This window comes from Neodiprion virginianus, chromosome 7 (genome assembly GCF_021901495.1).
Source record: "Neodiprion virginianus isolate iyNeoVirg1 chromosome 7, iyNeoVirg1.1, whole genome shotgun sequence".
Taxonomy (NCBI): domain Eukaryota; kingdom Metazoa; phylum Arthropoda; class Insecta; order Hymenoptera; family Diprionidae; genus Neodiprion; species Neodiprion virginianus.
In genome coordinates this window covers 10,964,290-10,981,333 of record NC_060883.1, presented here as the reverse complement: position 1 = coordinate 10,981,333, position 17,044 = coordinate 10,964,290, and the positions used below count along the sequence as shown (strand labels likewise).

At 46.8% G+C, this 17,044-nt stretch overlaps 1 protein-coding gene across 1 annotated transcript; it reads left to right on the top strand.

The window, feature by feature from the left end:
- The first annotated feature begins 7,383 nt into the window (after window positions 1-7,383).
- Window positions 7,384-8,251, top strand: LOC124309088 (uncharacterized). Its single transcript, XM_046772342.1, has 2 exons — window positions 7,384-7,662; window positions 7,931-8,251. Exons 1-2 carry the CDS (start codon window positions 7,384-7,386, stop codon window positions 8,249-8,251), a joined length of 600 nt encoding a protein of 199 aa, XP_046628298.1.
- The last annotated feature ends 8,793 nt before the right edge of the window (window positions 8,252-17,044 follow it).

The window sequence follows — 17,044 nt, the reverse complement described above, 5'->3', positions numbered from 1 at the left end:
TAAATCACTGAATCAGGTGAATCTGTCGTATCTCAGATTTTGTTGCTCAACCCCCAACACCCGAAACTCACCCCCATGCCAACGACGCTACACAGAAATGACAGAACGCACGGATGTAAGAATTCGCTAAAAATTGATTTCAGATCCGCGAATTAATTGCTCTCGATGCACCGCATCTGCGATTTTGTTACTCGACCCCTAACACTCAAAACTCACCCTCATGTCAACTACGTTACAGAAAAGTGATGGAACGCACGTTTTCCATTAATATGCTGTTATTTGGATTCTGCCGTTTCACCCCTGATTAATTAAAATTACCCCTTTGTCAACTTATCTTGATAAAAATTAGAGTTTCACGTGTCAAAATTGCTGGGCTCTATATCTAATATCCAAAGTTAACGCTGTTGACGGGATTGCCATGATCGGAGAATGAGCTCGGCCACGAGTCATATCGACTTTTCAACTCGGCTTTGCGATCCAACTATTCATGCTGCAATAATGTGTCGAGTTGAATAGTTTTGAGTGCCCGTAGAACGCTCAATATCATTCTATTCTCCGAATGTAATTCCTCGTGGCTTGATCGGCGTTTATGTCTATCGTATGTTAATGACATATGTCGGTTGTTCCGCGATTATTTCATCAGCATTTCATTTTACCTCTAGTCTCATTTGTTCATTTGTAGAGGATTTTGTAGTCTTTCTTCACCTTTAGAGGACGGTAACACCAGTATACGGGGGCGACGCATGATCGACACATCACCCATAACAGTCTTAACATATTAGATACCTTTTTTATGCATTTTCTAAAGGAGACCAAGAATCCGAAATCCCCGTCCGCTAAACTTATTACCTTCGCTCTCGTATCAATTTTCCAAAGACGTACCGATACAATATGTCGTATACAAATATCTAAAAAAAGTCTCATTTTACGCAACAAGAATGCCAGAAGATGTATTTCTGTATTTTAATTACCACTTATTGCAGGTATACATATCCTTGCATCATTTTCACTAAAAACAAAAGATTTTTTAACAATTAATAATTAATATAAACTGAAACTTGGATAAAGATGAGATTTATATAATTGTACTAGCAGCCCATCCCGGCTTCGCACGGGCATATAATAATATTAAGTAATAATATAAATGTTATTTTTCTAGAAACTCACTGTAAACATTGTGTATTTTCTTTTATTATATTATTATATGCCCGTGCGAAGCCGGGATGGGTTGCTAGTGTAGCTTATATGACACGTTCGTAGATTTACCATAGCAGCGCCATCTATTGATTACTTACTCAACCCAGTCGAAAGGTATCGACATCTGTTAGAATCATTTGGAGTTAACAGATAATTGTGACTGTCGAATAATAACAGACAAATAATTAGCAATAAATTAAAATTGCGACTATAATTTGAGATTTAAACTATCCTATCTCTCAAGTTGGATCGAACTGCACATGGTGTGCGTATTTTATTATAATCGGTTAAGTGGTTTAGGAGTCCATTGAGGACAAACATCGTGACACGAGATTTATATATATTAAGATATGTCATGAAAAACGAGAAAATCCAAATATCATTCAAGGCCGATAAAAATGGGTCACGTATTGTAATTCAGTCTCAGGTAACCCTGTGATGTTTTTTTTTTTTTTTTTTTTGATGCAATAACGGAATAACGCACATATTTCTGAAAATCTCAGAAGTTGTAATTTTCATTAACGACTTGGAATTATATCCAAGTTGACCGATTCTCAGACCTATCTGAGCTGAACTATTTTGATTTTTATTAGAAATGGAATTAAAAATAATATTAAACGCAGAAAATTAAATCTTTACTTTGGCTTTTATTCTAAATGTACGAGGAAGGACCGGTTTTACTTGACTAATATCGCTAGAAGACTGAGGGCTATTCTAGACCCCTTAGCGCCTTGAGGAGCCCGTGGGCTTCATTTTTCGGCCGCAAAAGCAGCGTGATACTTGAGAAAGTGCAGATAACCATACATCGCGGAAAGAGTTCTCTGTTTATGTTTATATTTTCTCTCCGGCACTTTCCACGTAGATTCGTTTTTGAACCCATGATCCGAAGGGGACATGATTCTAGGTACTAGTGATTCAATAATCCATAATTTTGATCGATACCACAAGGAATATCGTCGACATGTCGTACCGTGATATTCGATCCGATGTACGCAAAACATAACATCTTACACTCGACTTTCGTTTCATATCTGCTTTGTTTTGACTGTGATATTTAGTACAGGAGGTTGGATAGATTCAAGTGTGGCGGTGTTACAATGTACTTTGAACAACATTATGTAACTATATTATTATAACTATATACCTTACGCTCATACGCAATCCAGAATATAAACCATACTATCTCCAATATAAACTTACTATTGCAAATACTTATCCTCAAATATCCAACTAATGTTGCTGAACGCATCAATTAATATTCAAACTACATTCATAATGCGACTACATACTTGTAAACACACACCAATTATCATTTTCATGTATACCGACAGCATATTATATTCAGATTATAAATACCATACACTACCTATAATAAGTAAAATTGTAAAACCAATATGCAGCATATAGTTTGAAATCATGTTTCACTACTGTATATGACATTTCCACCTTCTTGCTTTCCATATTCGGGACCATATCTACCGCTATGCTTCCTCTGACGGGGAAGGGTGTTACGTCCAGCATACCACTTCTCTCTATTTTTCCTACTCGCTAAATGTCCCATAGTTTTTACATGAATCTCATGGTCTCTGTCCTGTCCTCTTATCTCTATGTAGTCTCACGCTATTCACTATCGCGCTGACTCATCAAATTCTATTCCCTACCTTCAGCATCTACACATCTTTTCTGCACCCGTATGTTTGAAGTCTCTAGCTACACTCCTATTCTAACTTTCGACAACTTCACATCTGGACCTATATATCTTTTGCACAGCAAAATTCATTCCTACCGGTATCTTAACTTCTACGCAATAAACATATGATCGATATATCAAACATACTCAAGTTTATTCAACCCTCATCCTGATTTCCGGTTGACCTGCAACGTTAAAGCGAAGCCAACCAGTTTACTCCTACCGCTCAGGAGTAAACTGCGGTCACGGACGTAACAATACTTTCAAAATCAACAATAAAGAAAAATTTTGCAAAGGATCTTGTTATTTCTAATCCTTATTTATTACAATTGTGATTTCTCAAATGGAAATTAAGATTTCAGGTTCTGTCTAGACATTTTGAGATGTCGTGGATCATATGTTTTTTATGAGTACCCAGTCTGTTTTGAGGAAGAATAAGAATCATGTTGTTGGAAGATTTCTGAGAACAAGATCGTTTCATTTTATTATCTTCATTTTCGTATTATTATTCTAGGAGAATTATTTCATTGAAAAAATAATGGTAATGATAATGATGATGATGGTGGCGGTAGTAGTGGTGGTGGTGGAGCTGGTGGTGGTTGTGCTGATGATGATGATGATGATGATAATAATTCGCGCAGATGGCGGGGGGGTTAAATCCCTCGTTCGGGACGTGGCGACCCCGCGTACATCGAGTGAGTCAAGCGGGGACTGAAGTTGACATGGGCCCAACGGATGGCCCCCGAGGTGGCCTCAGGAGGCGAATTGTGCTTGAAAACCCGGTTCGCTCGGGAAGTGACGATCCCGGGGTTTTCTAGTAAGTCGGATGGGATGGAAGTCAGCACAAACCCGATGAAAGGCTCCCAAGGCGACCTCGGGGGCCGTGCTATGTTCCGGCACGGTACGGGGAGTTGCGCCCCCGAGAGACCCTTAGCATTCAGGAACTCATATGGGGACGGTAACGACGTTATACCTCAGGTGGCAGCCCCGGCACAGGGGAAATCCACCCTGGGTTCCGACCGGGTGAAAGCCCTGGTGGCCCATGGCAGCGGCATAGATTCTGAGGGCCGCGAATTGTGCAAAGACCAAGGGACAAAAACTGCAACGAAGACAGCAGACACGAAAACTGGAAAGGTGGACACGACGACACTGGGACAACGACGACGAAACAGGACGGACAGCGTGTCAAGCACGGGCAGCGGAGCGAGTTGCGCATTCGCTGTATCCACGATCGGCACGGAGACACGAATCATGGACGATATGGACCTGAGCGATGTATTGTTACTGATTCACAGAACAGCAAAAAGGATGGCCGAGGCAGCGGCCTTTTAGAAAAACATGAATATGTCCGTTGAACTGGGCATAAAGACTATCCTAGAGGCTGTCGACGTTGCGCTTAACAGGCGCGCCAAAGCAGTCACGATAGATCACAAGACGGACAACAAGGTGACGGAGACGGACGTTGAGACGGAACAACGGACTGAAAACACTCCGAGTACTGAATGAAAACGGGAGGCGACTGGAACCACTCCGGAATCCTTTCAAAAGAGGGCAACGGTTGCGGAACCCGTCGTCGACTGGCAGACAGTGACAAAAAAAAAAAAAACGGAAGAAACGGACGGAGCGGACGAACGCGACAACGGACACGACGGCCAGGGCTGAGGGGCGCAGAGCGGCTCCTAAGCATTGGGGGACGGCTGTGCGCGTCAAACTCGGGAACGACATGTCGTACTCCGATATCGTGAGGAGGATACGGACCACGGTCGACCCTGCAAAAAGTGAAGTGACGACTCCCAGGAAGACGAAGAGTGGTCTGTGTCTTCTGAAAATAAAGACAGACGCCAACAGACAAGACGACTTCCGACGCGTCCTGCAGGACGCAGTTGGCGACGCCAGAAACGTCAGGGCCGGGACCTCCAGAGTACAACTGGAGATTATAGACCCTGACTGTGTCACGACCAGGAACGACGTGATACAGGCACTGCGACGGGAGACGGGAGGAGACGCGGACTTCGAGGTCCACATCTTCGGTCCGAATCGGGCCGAACAGTTTATGGCCGTATGAGACCTAGAGTCGCAGGAAGCCAAAGCGCTGCTCGGTCGGGGACGGATCGGGATTGGATGGGTGGGGTGCCACGTCCGACCACGACTGACGGCGACAAAATGCCACGAGTGCCTGGGATGTGAGCACTCAAAGGCAAAATGCAAAAAACACAGACCGGACGAAGAGCCGCAGAAAATGTGGCGAGACAGGACACTACGCCACGGACCGTGAGAACAGACCGGCCTGCCCACTGTGCACCGAGGCGGGCCACGGTGATGCGGCGCATCTCGCGGGCTTCGGGAGGTGCGTGGTGTACGAGTGTGCGCTAGAGGGGTGCAGAAAGCAGGCTGGAAGACGGGCAGGATAGTTTAGGGTAATCTGAACCGCAGTAGGACAGCAGACATGCTACAACCACAGATAGCAGACGAACACGACACCGACATTCTGATCTTGTGCAAGCCGTACAGGATGCGACATACGCAGGATGAGATCACGAACGAGACCAAGACAGCAGGTATCTGGGTGAGGGGCGCTGCCCGACCCCGGATAACCGCTCGTGGCGTCGGGGACGACTACGTCTGGGCTAGGGTGGGCGCTGTCACTTACGTCAGCGTCTACCTGACCCCAAACTGGGCCGTGGCGGAGTTCCTGGCGAAGGTCGCGCTCTTCAAGGACGGACTCAGGGCCCTGCCCAGAGACCTCTTGGTCGCGGAGGACCTCAATGCGAGTGCGATTGAGTGTGGCATGACGGAAACCAAAAGACGTGGACGGCTGCTGCTGGAGATGGCTGCAAGGCTGTACCTAGTGGTGAAAAAAACAGGTGACATACCAACGTAAGGACGGCCGGGATTTGGAGACTCTATCCCGGACGTAACGATGACGACGGACAGAATTCTGCCACGGGTAAGGCGGTAGTGGGTGTTCAAGCGCTACACTGCCAGCGATCATCAGTACATCGCCTTCGAAGTGGCAGAAGAGACAAGGTCGGTACGGACGAGGATCCAGCACCCCCCACCGTGAAACATAGACAAACTCGACGTACCAAAGTTTTCGACAGAACTCGCCGCAGCGCCGGCCCCGATGACCGACGCCCTCCCAGAGCTGACTGGCCGGCAAAGGGCGTAAAAGACCGGCAGACGAGACGGCCAAACTGACGACAGCACAATGCCAAAACGACAGTACGGACGTAACAGATCACGACAATACTGGTGGGCGAACGAAATAGTCGAGCTGCGGAAGAGTTGCCTGGCAAAACGACGACGGGTTACGAGGGCTGGCTAGAGACCTGAGAGAGAAAACCTTCAGGCCGAGCACAAGATCAAACGGAATCGACTGACCTACGATATTAGAGACAGTAAGACCCGATGCTGAAAAAAGCTCTGCAAGGAGGTGGACCGCAACCCCTGGGGTGCCGGTTAGAAGATTGTGACCGGTAGGCTGGGGGCCCGGATCCCGCCAGAACTCAAGAATGCTGAAACCGCACGATGGATCGTCGACTGACTATTTCAGACGCACCCGACGCGTACGGACGCCACGAACGACGACGAGACGGCGGTGCTCCCCGTCTTTACCGCCGAGGAGCTTGTCGGAGCGACGAAAGCAGTGAAGAGGGACAAGGATCGGACGGGGTACCGGCGGAGGTCTTCGGCTGATGGTGAGCCTGAGGCCGGAGATACTTCTCGACCTCTACAACACGTGCCTCACGACTGGGACATTCAGCGACCGTTGGAAGGTGGGAAAGTTGGTCCTTATCCCAAAGGATAAGGTTGACCTCAGCACGCCGTCGGCCTACCGGCCGCTGAGCTGACTGGACACGACAGGGAAACTGGACGAGCAGCTTCTGCGACCACGACTCATTGACGCGATACAGGGGAGTGGATGCCTCTCGGGCCAGCAGTTCGGCTTCCTGAGGGGTCGATCAACGATTAAAGCGATCCAAGAGGCGGTTGACTCCTTCCGGTCGACAGACAGACTGCCACGCTGCGCGACCCGTCGCGTTGCTGGTGACACTGGACGTCAAGAACGCCTTCAACTCGGCCAGGTGGGTGGAAATCCTAGTGCCATCGGAGGCGACTTCGGGGTCCCGCCTTATCTGTTCTGGGTTGTTGAAGACTATCTTCGAAAGAGATGGCTGACGTACGAAACGACTGAAGGTCAAGTGACGCGACAGATCACCGCGGGTGTCGCTCAAGTTTCCATACTGGGTCCTGACTTCTGGAACGGGATCTATGACAGCGTGGGACTAGAGTTCCCGCTAGACATCCGCCTGGTCGCTTACGCTGACGACATGACGGCGGTGATAGTCGAGCGCACTCCAGATCTGGCACAATACGCACTGAATCAGACAATAAGATGAGTCGGACGGTCGATGACTGACCATGGACAGTAACTCGCGACGGAAAAGTCGGAACTGGTGCGTCTCACCAGAAGACGAATATCGACCACACTACGCATGACGGTCAGGACGGACGAGGTCGAGACCAAAGGGGAAGTCAAGTACCTGGGGGTGACCGTGGACACGAAGATGACCTTTTGGCCTCACGTACATCAAACGGCCCAGAAGGCGGCTGAAAGGATAGCATCCTCAAGCCGCCTGATGGGAAACACAAACGGACCGAGACCGGGGAAACGGAGACTTCCAATGTCGACGGTGAACTCGATCCTTCTCTACAGTGCGGAAATCTGGGCAGACTCCCTAAAGACTCAGAAATACTGTCACGCAATAACGACGGTATAGAGACGAAGCGCGTTGAGGATCGCTTGCTTCTATCATACGGTCTAAGCATAGGCCGTTCTGGTTGTGGCGGGCGTGATTCGCATAGACCTTCTCGCATTCCAGCTTGAAAGGGTCTACGGAAGAGACGCGGACGTGAACCGACGGGATGCGGCAACGTCGGAATGAGCCGTGACGATAGAGACGTGGCACGAACAGTGGGCGAGAGAAACCGACAGGAAACTGGACGAGACGACTTATTAAGGACCTGTGATCGTGGATTCAGAGGGGGTTTGGGGATGTAAATCTTGACGTCACCCAGCTTCTGACGGGCCGCGGATATTTCAGACGCTACTTACACAACTTGAACCGAGTACGGACGTCCAACCTTACGTACTGCGGACACGAACGAGACGACGCGGAACACACGTTCTTCGAATGTAACCGCTGGACAGAACTGCGACAGAGACTGGAGGCGGTCGTGGAAGGCATCACTCCCGACAAAATTGTCAGGGTGATGCTCCATAGTACGGAAAGGTGGCAACTTGTTGCCACCTACACAGAGACAATCCTACGACGTAAGAACGCGGACGGCTGCCTGACGTAACGCAACTGACGGACTGCCTGCACGAGACGGGCGGACGGGCAGACTGACAAGACTTACACCATCAGAGCCCCTAGCTGGAAGTAATATCACCACAGTCCCTGGCTGGGGGCGTTGCACACGAGGTAGCGGTTTAGTGGGTCGGCCATTCTGGAGTTCCACATACGCTCTAGCCTGTATGACTGGCGTCAATCCGTAACTTGAATTCCGCAACTCCTCGAAAAAAAATAATAAAAATGATAATAATAATAATTATAACAATAATAACAACAACAACAACAACGACGACGACGCCGACGACGACTACAACAACGACAACTACAACAACGACAACGGCAACAGCAACGGCAACGGCAACGGCAACGACAACGACAACAGTAATAATAATAATCGATTATTACAATTCTAATCAATTATTTTGTTTATTTTTCTGAAATTCATTCTTGTCCTTCCAATATTGGATGTACAGTTCTGAATGGATTTTTTTTCGAACTCTGCCATCCCTATCTCTTGGTCTTCTCGTTTGGGTCCCAATTATTTGGTTCATGGTTCTACCAACTGTGGTTTTTCCTTTTCTGGATCTCTTTTGGTCTTTTCATCTATACCCATTTTACCGAGCCGTTTTTTTTCTGTGGAATTTCTCCGTTGGAAATCTTCTTTTAAGATTAGCCAAAGGTAAACCTGTTTCTCAGAAGCAGATGGCATCATTCTTTCAATTTTTTTAATGGATTGGTCACTGACTTTGGTGAAGCATATCTTACAATCTCCGAGGAAAAGACGGAAATTAGTACTTGTACTGTCTTCTCAAGGTTCTTCTGTGGTTTCTTCCCTGAACGGGAAGACAAATGCCGGACAGAATCCGGAGAATTTAATCATTTCCGAGCCACAGCTAATCTCCCCGAGGGAAGAGAGTACCCAACGCCGATAATAAAATTGCAACTTCTGAAAACATGTTATGTCATCCTCATGCCAGTAATTTATGAAACAAACAAAACAAAAATCATTATTTTTGAGTCGGGACGACTCAACTTCAGGGAGGGCGGTAGTGTTACGAAGGAACCTTTCCACCTTGTAGGAGTAAACGAGGGAACATTATGTAAAAATGAATTACTCAGTTGCCGCGTCAACCACAATTAGTGTAAAAACAGTCTTGTGCTGGACACAGATCTGAATTGACGTATTTCTCTTAAATATACTATTTGTCCAAGATCTCCTCACAAGTTTTCACTACTCTGGAACGCTTTTGTTCCATTATCAACAGTTGTTACAATATATATATGTCGGAGAAAAGCCTCGGAAAGGCGGAAAGGATTAAAAATGATCAAACTGATGGGGATAACTCATATTTAAGCGTGAGGATCCCGAACACGTCCAGTCAACTCTCTCGCTTGCCCGTGACTGTCGATTTCGTCCAAGCGTTTTTATGAAGCAACCATTTGCTTGTTGCTGAGATTCCGTCATTAAGCTATATTCATAGGTTGCAAATTAAGGGGACCCGGTGGTCTAGCGCACGAAAATGACACCTATTTTCACGATTTTTTTTTTGCTATTAAAAATAAAAAAAACGATGTTCTAACTTCTCGAGCTTATTACTACGTTTATTAATCATACAAAAAAATTTTTTTTTCTTTTTAAAAACAATATTTATTATTATAAAAATGCCGCTAAAGATGACCCTCTCGAAAAATCGGATCCGGACTGCGGAGGTGATTTCGAGACTTCTACTCATCAGAAACAAAAAATTCAAAGACATTCTTAATCAGAAAGAGTGCAGTTATGGTCGGAACTAGAACAAATCGAAAAAATTGAAAATTGACAAAATGGCGGGCGTTGAAAAAAAAAGTTCGTAAAATCGGGTTTTTTTCACTAGTTTTTTAGTGTAAACAATAGGAAATTATTTAAATAAAATTATGATTCTAGTTCCGACGATAGCCATACATGTTGTGAACAATATATCCAAATTTCAAGTCATTCGGTTGAATAGTTTTTTTATTTTCACCCCCGCAGTGCCGAAAAAAGTCGTTTCGAGATAAATGAGTTTAAAGTTTGAGGTACAGATATTTTCAAAAATTGAGCAAATTTTGAATACTTACAGGTAATCCGCGATTCCGGCACCATAGAGGATCCCTTCGGAACGTTTGTATTCCGAAGGGATTATATTGTATTCGGTTACAAATGTAAAGGTAAAATGCGGAGAAGGGTCGGGAAGCTGCCGCGCTCCGAGTGCTGAACCCGTTAGGAGCGCGCGGACCGCTCTCTACCTGGAATGGGCTGTAGAAGCTGTAATATTGCGAATTTCCGCACGAAAATTTCACAGTATATTCTTAAGATACTATACTTTCGAAATATCGAAAAAAAAAAATCGATTTTTTGAAATTTCTAGACCACCGGGTCCCCTTAATACTTGACGCTTGATACAGTGGACTAATCGAGAGTTCAAGTTCAAATTGAGTTAATGAAATAACCTTTTCATTTTTTTCTGACAGAAAGACTAAATTTATTTTAAACTGTTGATTTTCAATTAATTCAAATGGAACAAATGACCAAAGATTTGTCATACTCCGACATATACATATAGTGCTACACCAATCCTCTTACGATACTTTGAATGCTTATTCAAATCAGCGATGATTATCACAATTGATTAGTATACTAACAAGATTTTCCGATTTGTTCTAACTTTTCTGTATTCCCCATCACCATAGTGATAAAAATTCTGGAAAAATTTAAGAATCATACTACAAAAATATGAACGGCTTGAAAAGAGGACAGATGGATATTCGATTAGAATTTGAAGCAAGCATGAAATTTTCCTCAAACACTGCAGCCTATAGCATAATCTTGCACGATCGCATTGTCGAGAACAGTCCGATTAGTGGCATGGTTGAGAAATCAGTATAAGTCAATTTTGGGATAAGATGTTCAATTATTATTGTGCGAATAAAGAAAATATGTGTAATAATATTTCCTCAATTCAAAATAAAATGATCTATTACCATCATTATGTATAAGCTGAAAACAGAATGTAATTACTGATAAATAGATAACATTTATCTTTTGAAGCGTTCTATTTCACCCAACCACATGATCAAAAAATTAGCTATCTTGCGGCGAGCATCAGAAACATCACTGAGTCGATCGGTGGAACATCGATTGATCGATAATGCGGTGGGGCGCCACATGTGACAAGCCTGCGACAACTCCCAGTAACACCAACTGTGGGTAAAAAATATGCGCCATCCAACGGTAAAAATTTGAAGTGTACACTTATCCAACGGCGAAAAAATTAAAACGGCTGCTCATCTGACAAAGCAACAAATTTCATTGTCGAACTGTCTGTCGGTAAAATAGAGCAAATGTACGAGTGTCGCTATCTATGTTGACGCTCCAGTTGGTAATAATATCGCGGGTAAGGCTTACTGTAGCGGACACCCACCACCGGCAAGCCGGCGATAAATCATTAAAATATTTCCTTTTCTCCATTTCTGTCTTTTAACAACTATTGCCGTTTACAGTTAACTTTCGCGTGTCCAGGCCTCGCCGCGCTAGCCGAGGGCCAAGGGTTTGACCGCGCCGGGAGTTTCCCGACATGTGGCATTTATGGCGCGACGTGACCCTTGGCCTCGACTCGGGGGCGAGCCTGCATTTTTCATAACATAGACGCGAAATACGCCGCGGAAGTGCGGGACATTTTTAGGCGGCCGCCCGCGAGCGGCAAGTATGAAAAATTAAAAACGGAGCTAATCCGTCGTCTCAGCACGTCGCAGGAACAGAAGACGCGGCGATTACTCGAGCACGAGGAGATGGGTGACCGCAAGCCCTCGCAATTTCTACGGTATCGTCAGGCGCTAGCAGGCGTCGTTGTACCGGAGAGCCTCGTGCGCTCACTGTGGCTCGGCAGGCTACTCTAGTCGATGCAGGCTATCCTCGCTACGCAAACGACCGCGAACCTCGATACGGTTGCCGAGTTAGCCGATGCCATCGCCGACGCAACTCCGCGCCACCAGGTCGCTGAGTACGCGGGGAGTGCGGGTAGGCTCGAAGCCTTGGTCGAGCAAGTAACGGCAAGCCTGGCTACCGTCGTGGTCATGCAGAAACAGCACCAGCAGGACATCGCGGCAACCCAGCGGAAGGTGAACGACTAGCCGAGCCGATCACGCACACGTTCGCGGCAGCGTTCGCAGACCAGGGATCGTCAGCGTGACCGAAGTCGCAACGGTGAGTGTTGGTACCACGCGCAGTTCGGAGCCAACGCTTCAAAGTGCACAACACCGTGCACCTACCTGTCGGGAAACGCGACGGGGGGGGGGGGGGGGGGGGGGGGGGGCGTTAGAAGCGGTAAACGACCCCTGCCCAAAATCGCGCCGCTTATACGTAATAGATCGGGCAACAAAGACGCGATTTCTTGTAGACACCGGGGCCGATTTTTGCGTGTTTCCGCGAACTCAGGTACACGGCCCGCACGCCGAAACGTCCCACGAACCCTACGCAGCAAACGATACAACGATCGCAACATACGAATTCGTCGTCACTGACGTCACGAAGCCGATTATCGGCGCGGATTTTCTCAGCCATTTCAGGCTACTCGTCGACATTCGCAATCAACGGCTCGTAAACGGGGTCACTTCTTTTCAGACACCCGGCAAGATCGCGGAAGACGGCCCTAGTATTAAAGTCATTTCCGGAGAATCGCAATACCACGCACTCCTCGCTACGTTTCCGGAGATTACGCGGCCAGCGGGGGCACACGTTGAGCCTAAGCACTCAACCTGCCACCACATCCGCACGACGCCCGGACCTCCAGCGACCAGTAGACCACGCCGTTTGGCACCCGAAAAACTACAGCTCGCGAAGAGAGAATTTAGAAATCTTCTGCAACTAGGAGTCGCTCGCCCTTCGGAGAGCAGTTGGGCATCACCGCTGCACATGGTACTCAAGAAAGTTGACGACTGGCGACCTTGCGGAGATTACCGTGCTCTCAACGATCGGACCGTTCCGGATCGCTACCCGGTTCCGCACATCGAGGATTTCTCCCAGAGCCTCCAGGGGAACAACATATTCCCCACAATAGATCTAGTGAGAGCGTATAATCAAATCCCCGTAGTACAAGAAGACGTTCCGAAAACAGCTATCACGACTCCATTCGGCCCGTACGAATTCCCATTCATGTCGTTCGGCTTACGCAACGCAGCACAGACGTTTCAACGTTTCATGGACGAGGTACTCCGCGGCTTGGAATTTTGCCACGTGTACATCGACGATATCCTCGTAGCCTCATGGACAGAAGAGGAGCATCTGCAACATCTGGGGAAACTTTTCAGGCGGTTGAAAAGCTACGGAGTGCTGGTAAATCCAGCAAAATGCATTTTCGGGGCAGTAAAAGTGAAATTCCCGAGCTATAGCGTGTCCGGCGAGGGCACTCGGCCGCTGGCGGAAAAGGTTAAAACCATACGCACCTATCCAAAGCCCGTAACTACAAAACAGCTACGACAATTCTTGGGTATGGTAAACTTCTATCGTCGTTTCATACCCAAGGCTGCATACCTGCAGGCACCCCTGAACGACCTTCTTCAGGGAAACACTAAGGGACGAACCCCGGTAAAGTGGACCACGGAGGCTGAACAGGCTTTTGAAGCGTCAAAGGAAAGCCTAGTGCAAGCCACGCTGCTAGCTCATCCCGCAAGCGACGCCCAACTCGCAATCGTTTGCGACGCTTCAGGTTTCACCGTGGGAGCAGCACTACAGCAACGCGTCGAGGGAGATTGGCAACCATTGGGTTTCTTGTCGAAGAAGCTCAGCACAGCCGAGCAGAAGTACGGAGCGTACGACCGAGAGTTATCAGCCATCTATTCAGCTGTGAAGAACTTCCGGCATATGGTCGAAGGCAGAGAATTTGTGATTTTCACCGACCATAAGCCGATCACATTCGCGTTCCGACAAAAGTCCGACAAGTGCTCACCACGCCAATTCAGACACCTGGATTTCATTGGGCAGTTTACCACGGACATTCGACATATTTCGCGGCAGGACAACGTTGTAGCCGATGCTTTGTCGAGGATCGACGAAGTAGCAACACCGATCGACTATAACGCGTTAGCGCGATCGCAGGAAGGAGACGACGAACTGCGGACGTACCTACGTGGAGAGTCTGCCTTGCAGCTCAGGCAGGTACAGATTCCGGGAACCGACGTAGCCGTCTACTGTGACGTTTCTACTCAAACGGGGCGTCCATTTGTGACAACGCCTTTCCGAAAAGCAGCTTTCAACGCCGTACATCACCTCTCGCACCCTGGAATCAAAGCAACGGTCAAGCTCGTGACGCAACGCTACGTCTGGCCGTTGATTAAGGCGGATTGCCGGCATTGGGCACACGGCTGCGTAGAATGCCAACGAGCAAAGGTTTCGCGACACACGTCCGCTCCGATCGGGAAATTTTCTACACCATCTACGAGATTCGAGCACATCCACATCGATCTGGTAGGTCCTCTGCCGATGTTGCAAGGGTTCAGGTACTGTCTCACCTGCGTGGACCGTTTTCACGCGCTGGCCTGAGGTATTTCCGGTCGAAGACATCAATGCTGCCACCGTCGCTCGTACCCTTTTCGTGGGTTGGATCGCACGGTTTGGCACCCCGCTGAGGGTGACGACTGATCAGGGCCGGTAATTCGAGTCGCAGCTGTTCAAACAACTAGCAGTTTTGGCAGGCGCGACCCACCAGAGGACAACCGCGTATCACCCAGCAGCCAACGGACTCGTGGAACGTTTCCACCGCCAGCTGAAAGCAGCAATTCGATGCCACACGACAGAGCGGTCTGATTACGTGATCTGATTCAGATCAAAATCAATGGGCTCCAAGATTTTAATGGCTTTTACTATTTTTTGAAACTCAAAGTTCAATATGCATAAGGGTTCGGTACATAATGAATTCCCAAGCAGAGTTCCGTGCCCCAAGATTTCAACAGTTTTTTTTGTTCGAGTCCATGTTCGGATTTACTTTCATGGCATGGATTTACCTCCAATGGCAGTGACTTCTCGCTCAAATTTGAACCCTATCCGTGTAGTCGTTCATCACTTATTGAGGTCCCAAAGCTAGGGGCAGAGAGATGAAGAGGAAGAAGATTTTTTATTTCACATGAACTTTGACTGTTGATAACTTCAAAACTGGTTGACAGGTTTCAATCAAGTTTATAGTGTAAGATCAGATGCACAAGATCTTTAGGTTCTGTGAGTTTCGTTAGAAATCATTGACACGTTCCGAAAATATGACACCCCGATTTCGGGCTTTAGTTGGTCCGGGTAAAAATTCTCAGCAGTACTCGCCGGCCTGCGGGTACTTGGCAGCGATTCTCTGCCGCGAAATTTGATAATTGACGTATTCGTCAATAAGTCTTATAACGTGACTTTCGTATATGAGGTAGACAACGTCGTAGACTTTCAAAATATTACGCTTTCTCCAGAATCGAACTCATGGATTTTAATTTTTTAATATCGTACTTTCTTGTCTACCAATCGATGAAAAATTCCGCCGATGACGCAGGAAGTCGGTGTCACCGTGAGTCGTCTCAACCTACAAAACGTGAGTTAATCATTCATGTTTATTGTTGTTGAGCAATAAGTAATAGCCATAACCGAAAACGAAGAGCAATAATATTCATCCGTTGAGCCCTTGCTGCAATGACAGGAATTCAGAATGAGAAATCAGAAATATGAGTGAGAAACAAGCTATACGATTGACGCAGATTTTCTTCGGCGTGTGGCGATTGATTGATTGTTATTGTTACTTGACTTTTTTTCATTGCATAATCAGATAACGTAAGACCTATGTCGTGATGAGTGTTGTTTATCAAACAACACTGACGTTATGAAGGAAATGAAGGATGATAATTGGCAAATATCGGTGAAATCTGTTACATTGTAATAGCGATCTGGAACTTATTAATTGCGTGGATTGTACGTTCCTTGTTCAAACACGTTTTTACACGATAGATTATTAGTTGCATAAAAATTACACATTGGAAGTTATGGCTCCGTCGTTAATTTTTCAAGACACCTGAAATATTTGAATTTGCAAATTCTGTAGAATCTTTCTCGCGAAATAATTGATATGAGTTTTGCATATCCTTCTTATGATCGGCTGTGTCCGATATACTTGGCTCAAGTTAGTAGTATAACAAGGGGGGTTCTGCGTAGAAACACCTTCTTCACTGACCAAGCCGACCAATCCGCCTATACATGCATCCCAGACGCAAACCCTTGAAAGTTACCCCCCACTCTCGTGAGATAAAACGTGCTCTGCCGACCGTTCGTCGGTAAGAAAATCTCCCAAATGACCATGATCGCCGGTGAAAAATCCCCCAAATGACCATCATTGTCGGTAAAAAATCCTCCAAATGACCATGATCGTTGGTCAAAAATGCCTGAAGTTGTCGTGGTGTTACCTCTTGTGGGATAAGTTGTGTTCTTTGTCGTTGGAGAAAATCATGCTCATCAAGCGGGATCGATAACTGCATTAACGAGCGCACTCCGTGAATCCTCAGGCGTTCGAGCGGACCCCGTGGATCCTTGGACGATCGACCGGGCATCCTTGCGTGTGCCTGGTTTTGAGAGATTCCAGAATCTTCGAGAATATTCTCACGGCCTTGAACGAATCTAGACTAAAAAACAAATCGTCTGACGTGTTTCGACTCGACGGTGAGCAGCATGCGGTCAAAGGATTTCGGTGCGACGTTGAATTTTAGATAAACAATTCTCGGAATCGTCCGACGAAAACAATACTCGGAATCGTCCTACGTGTTT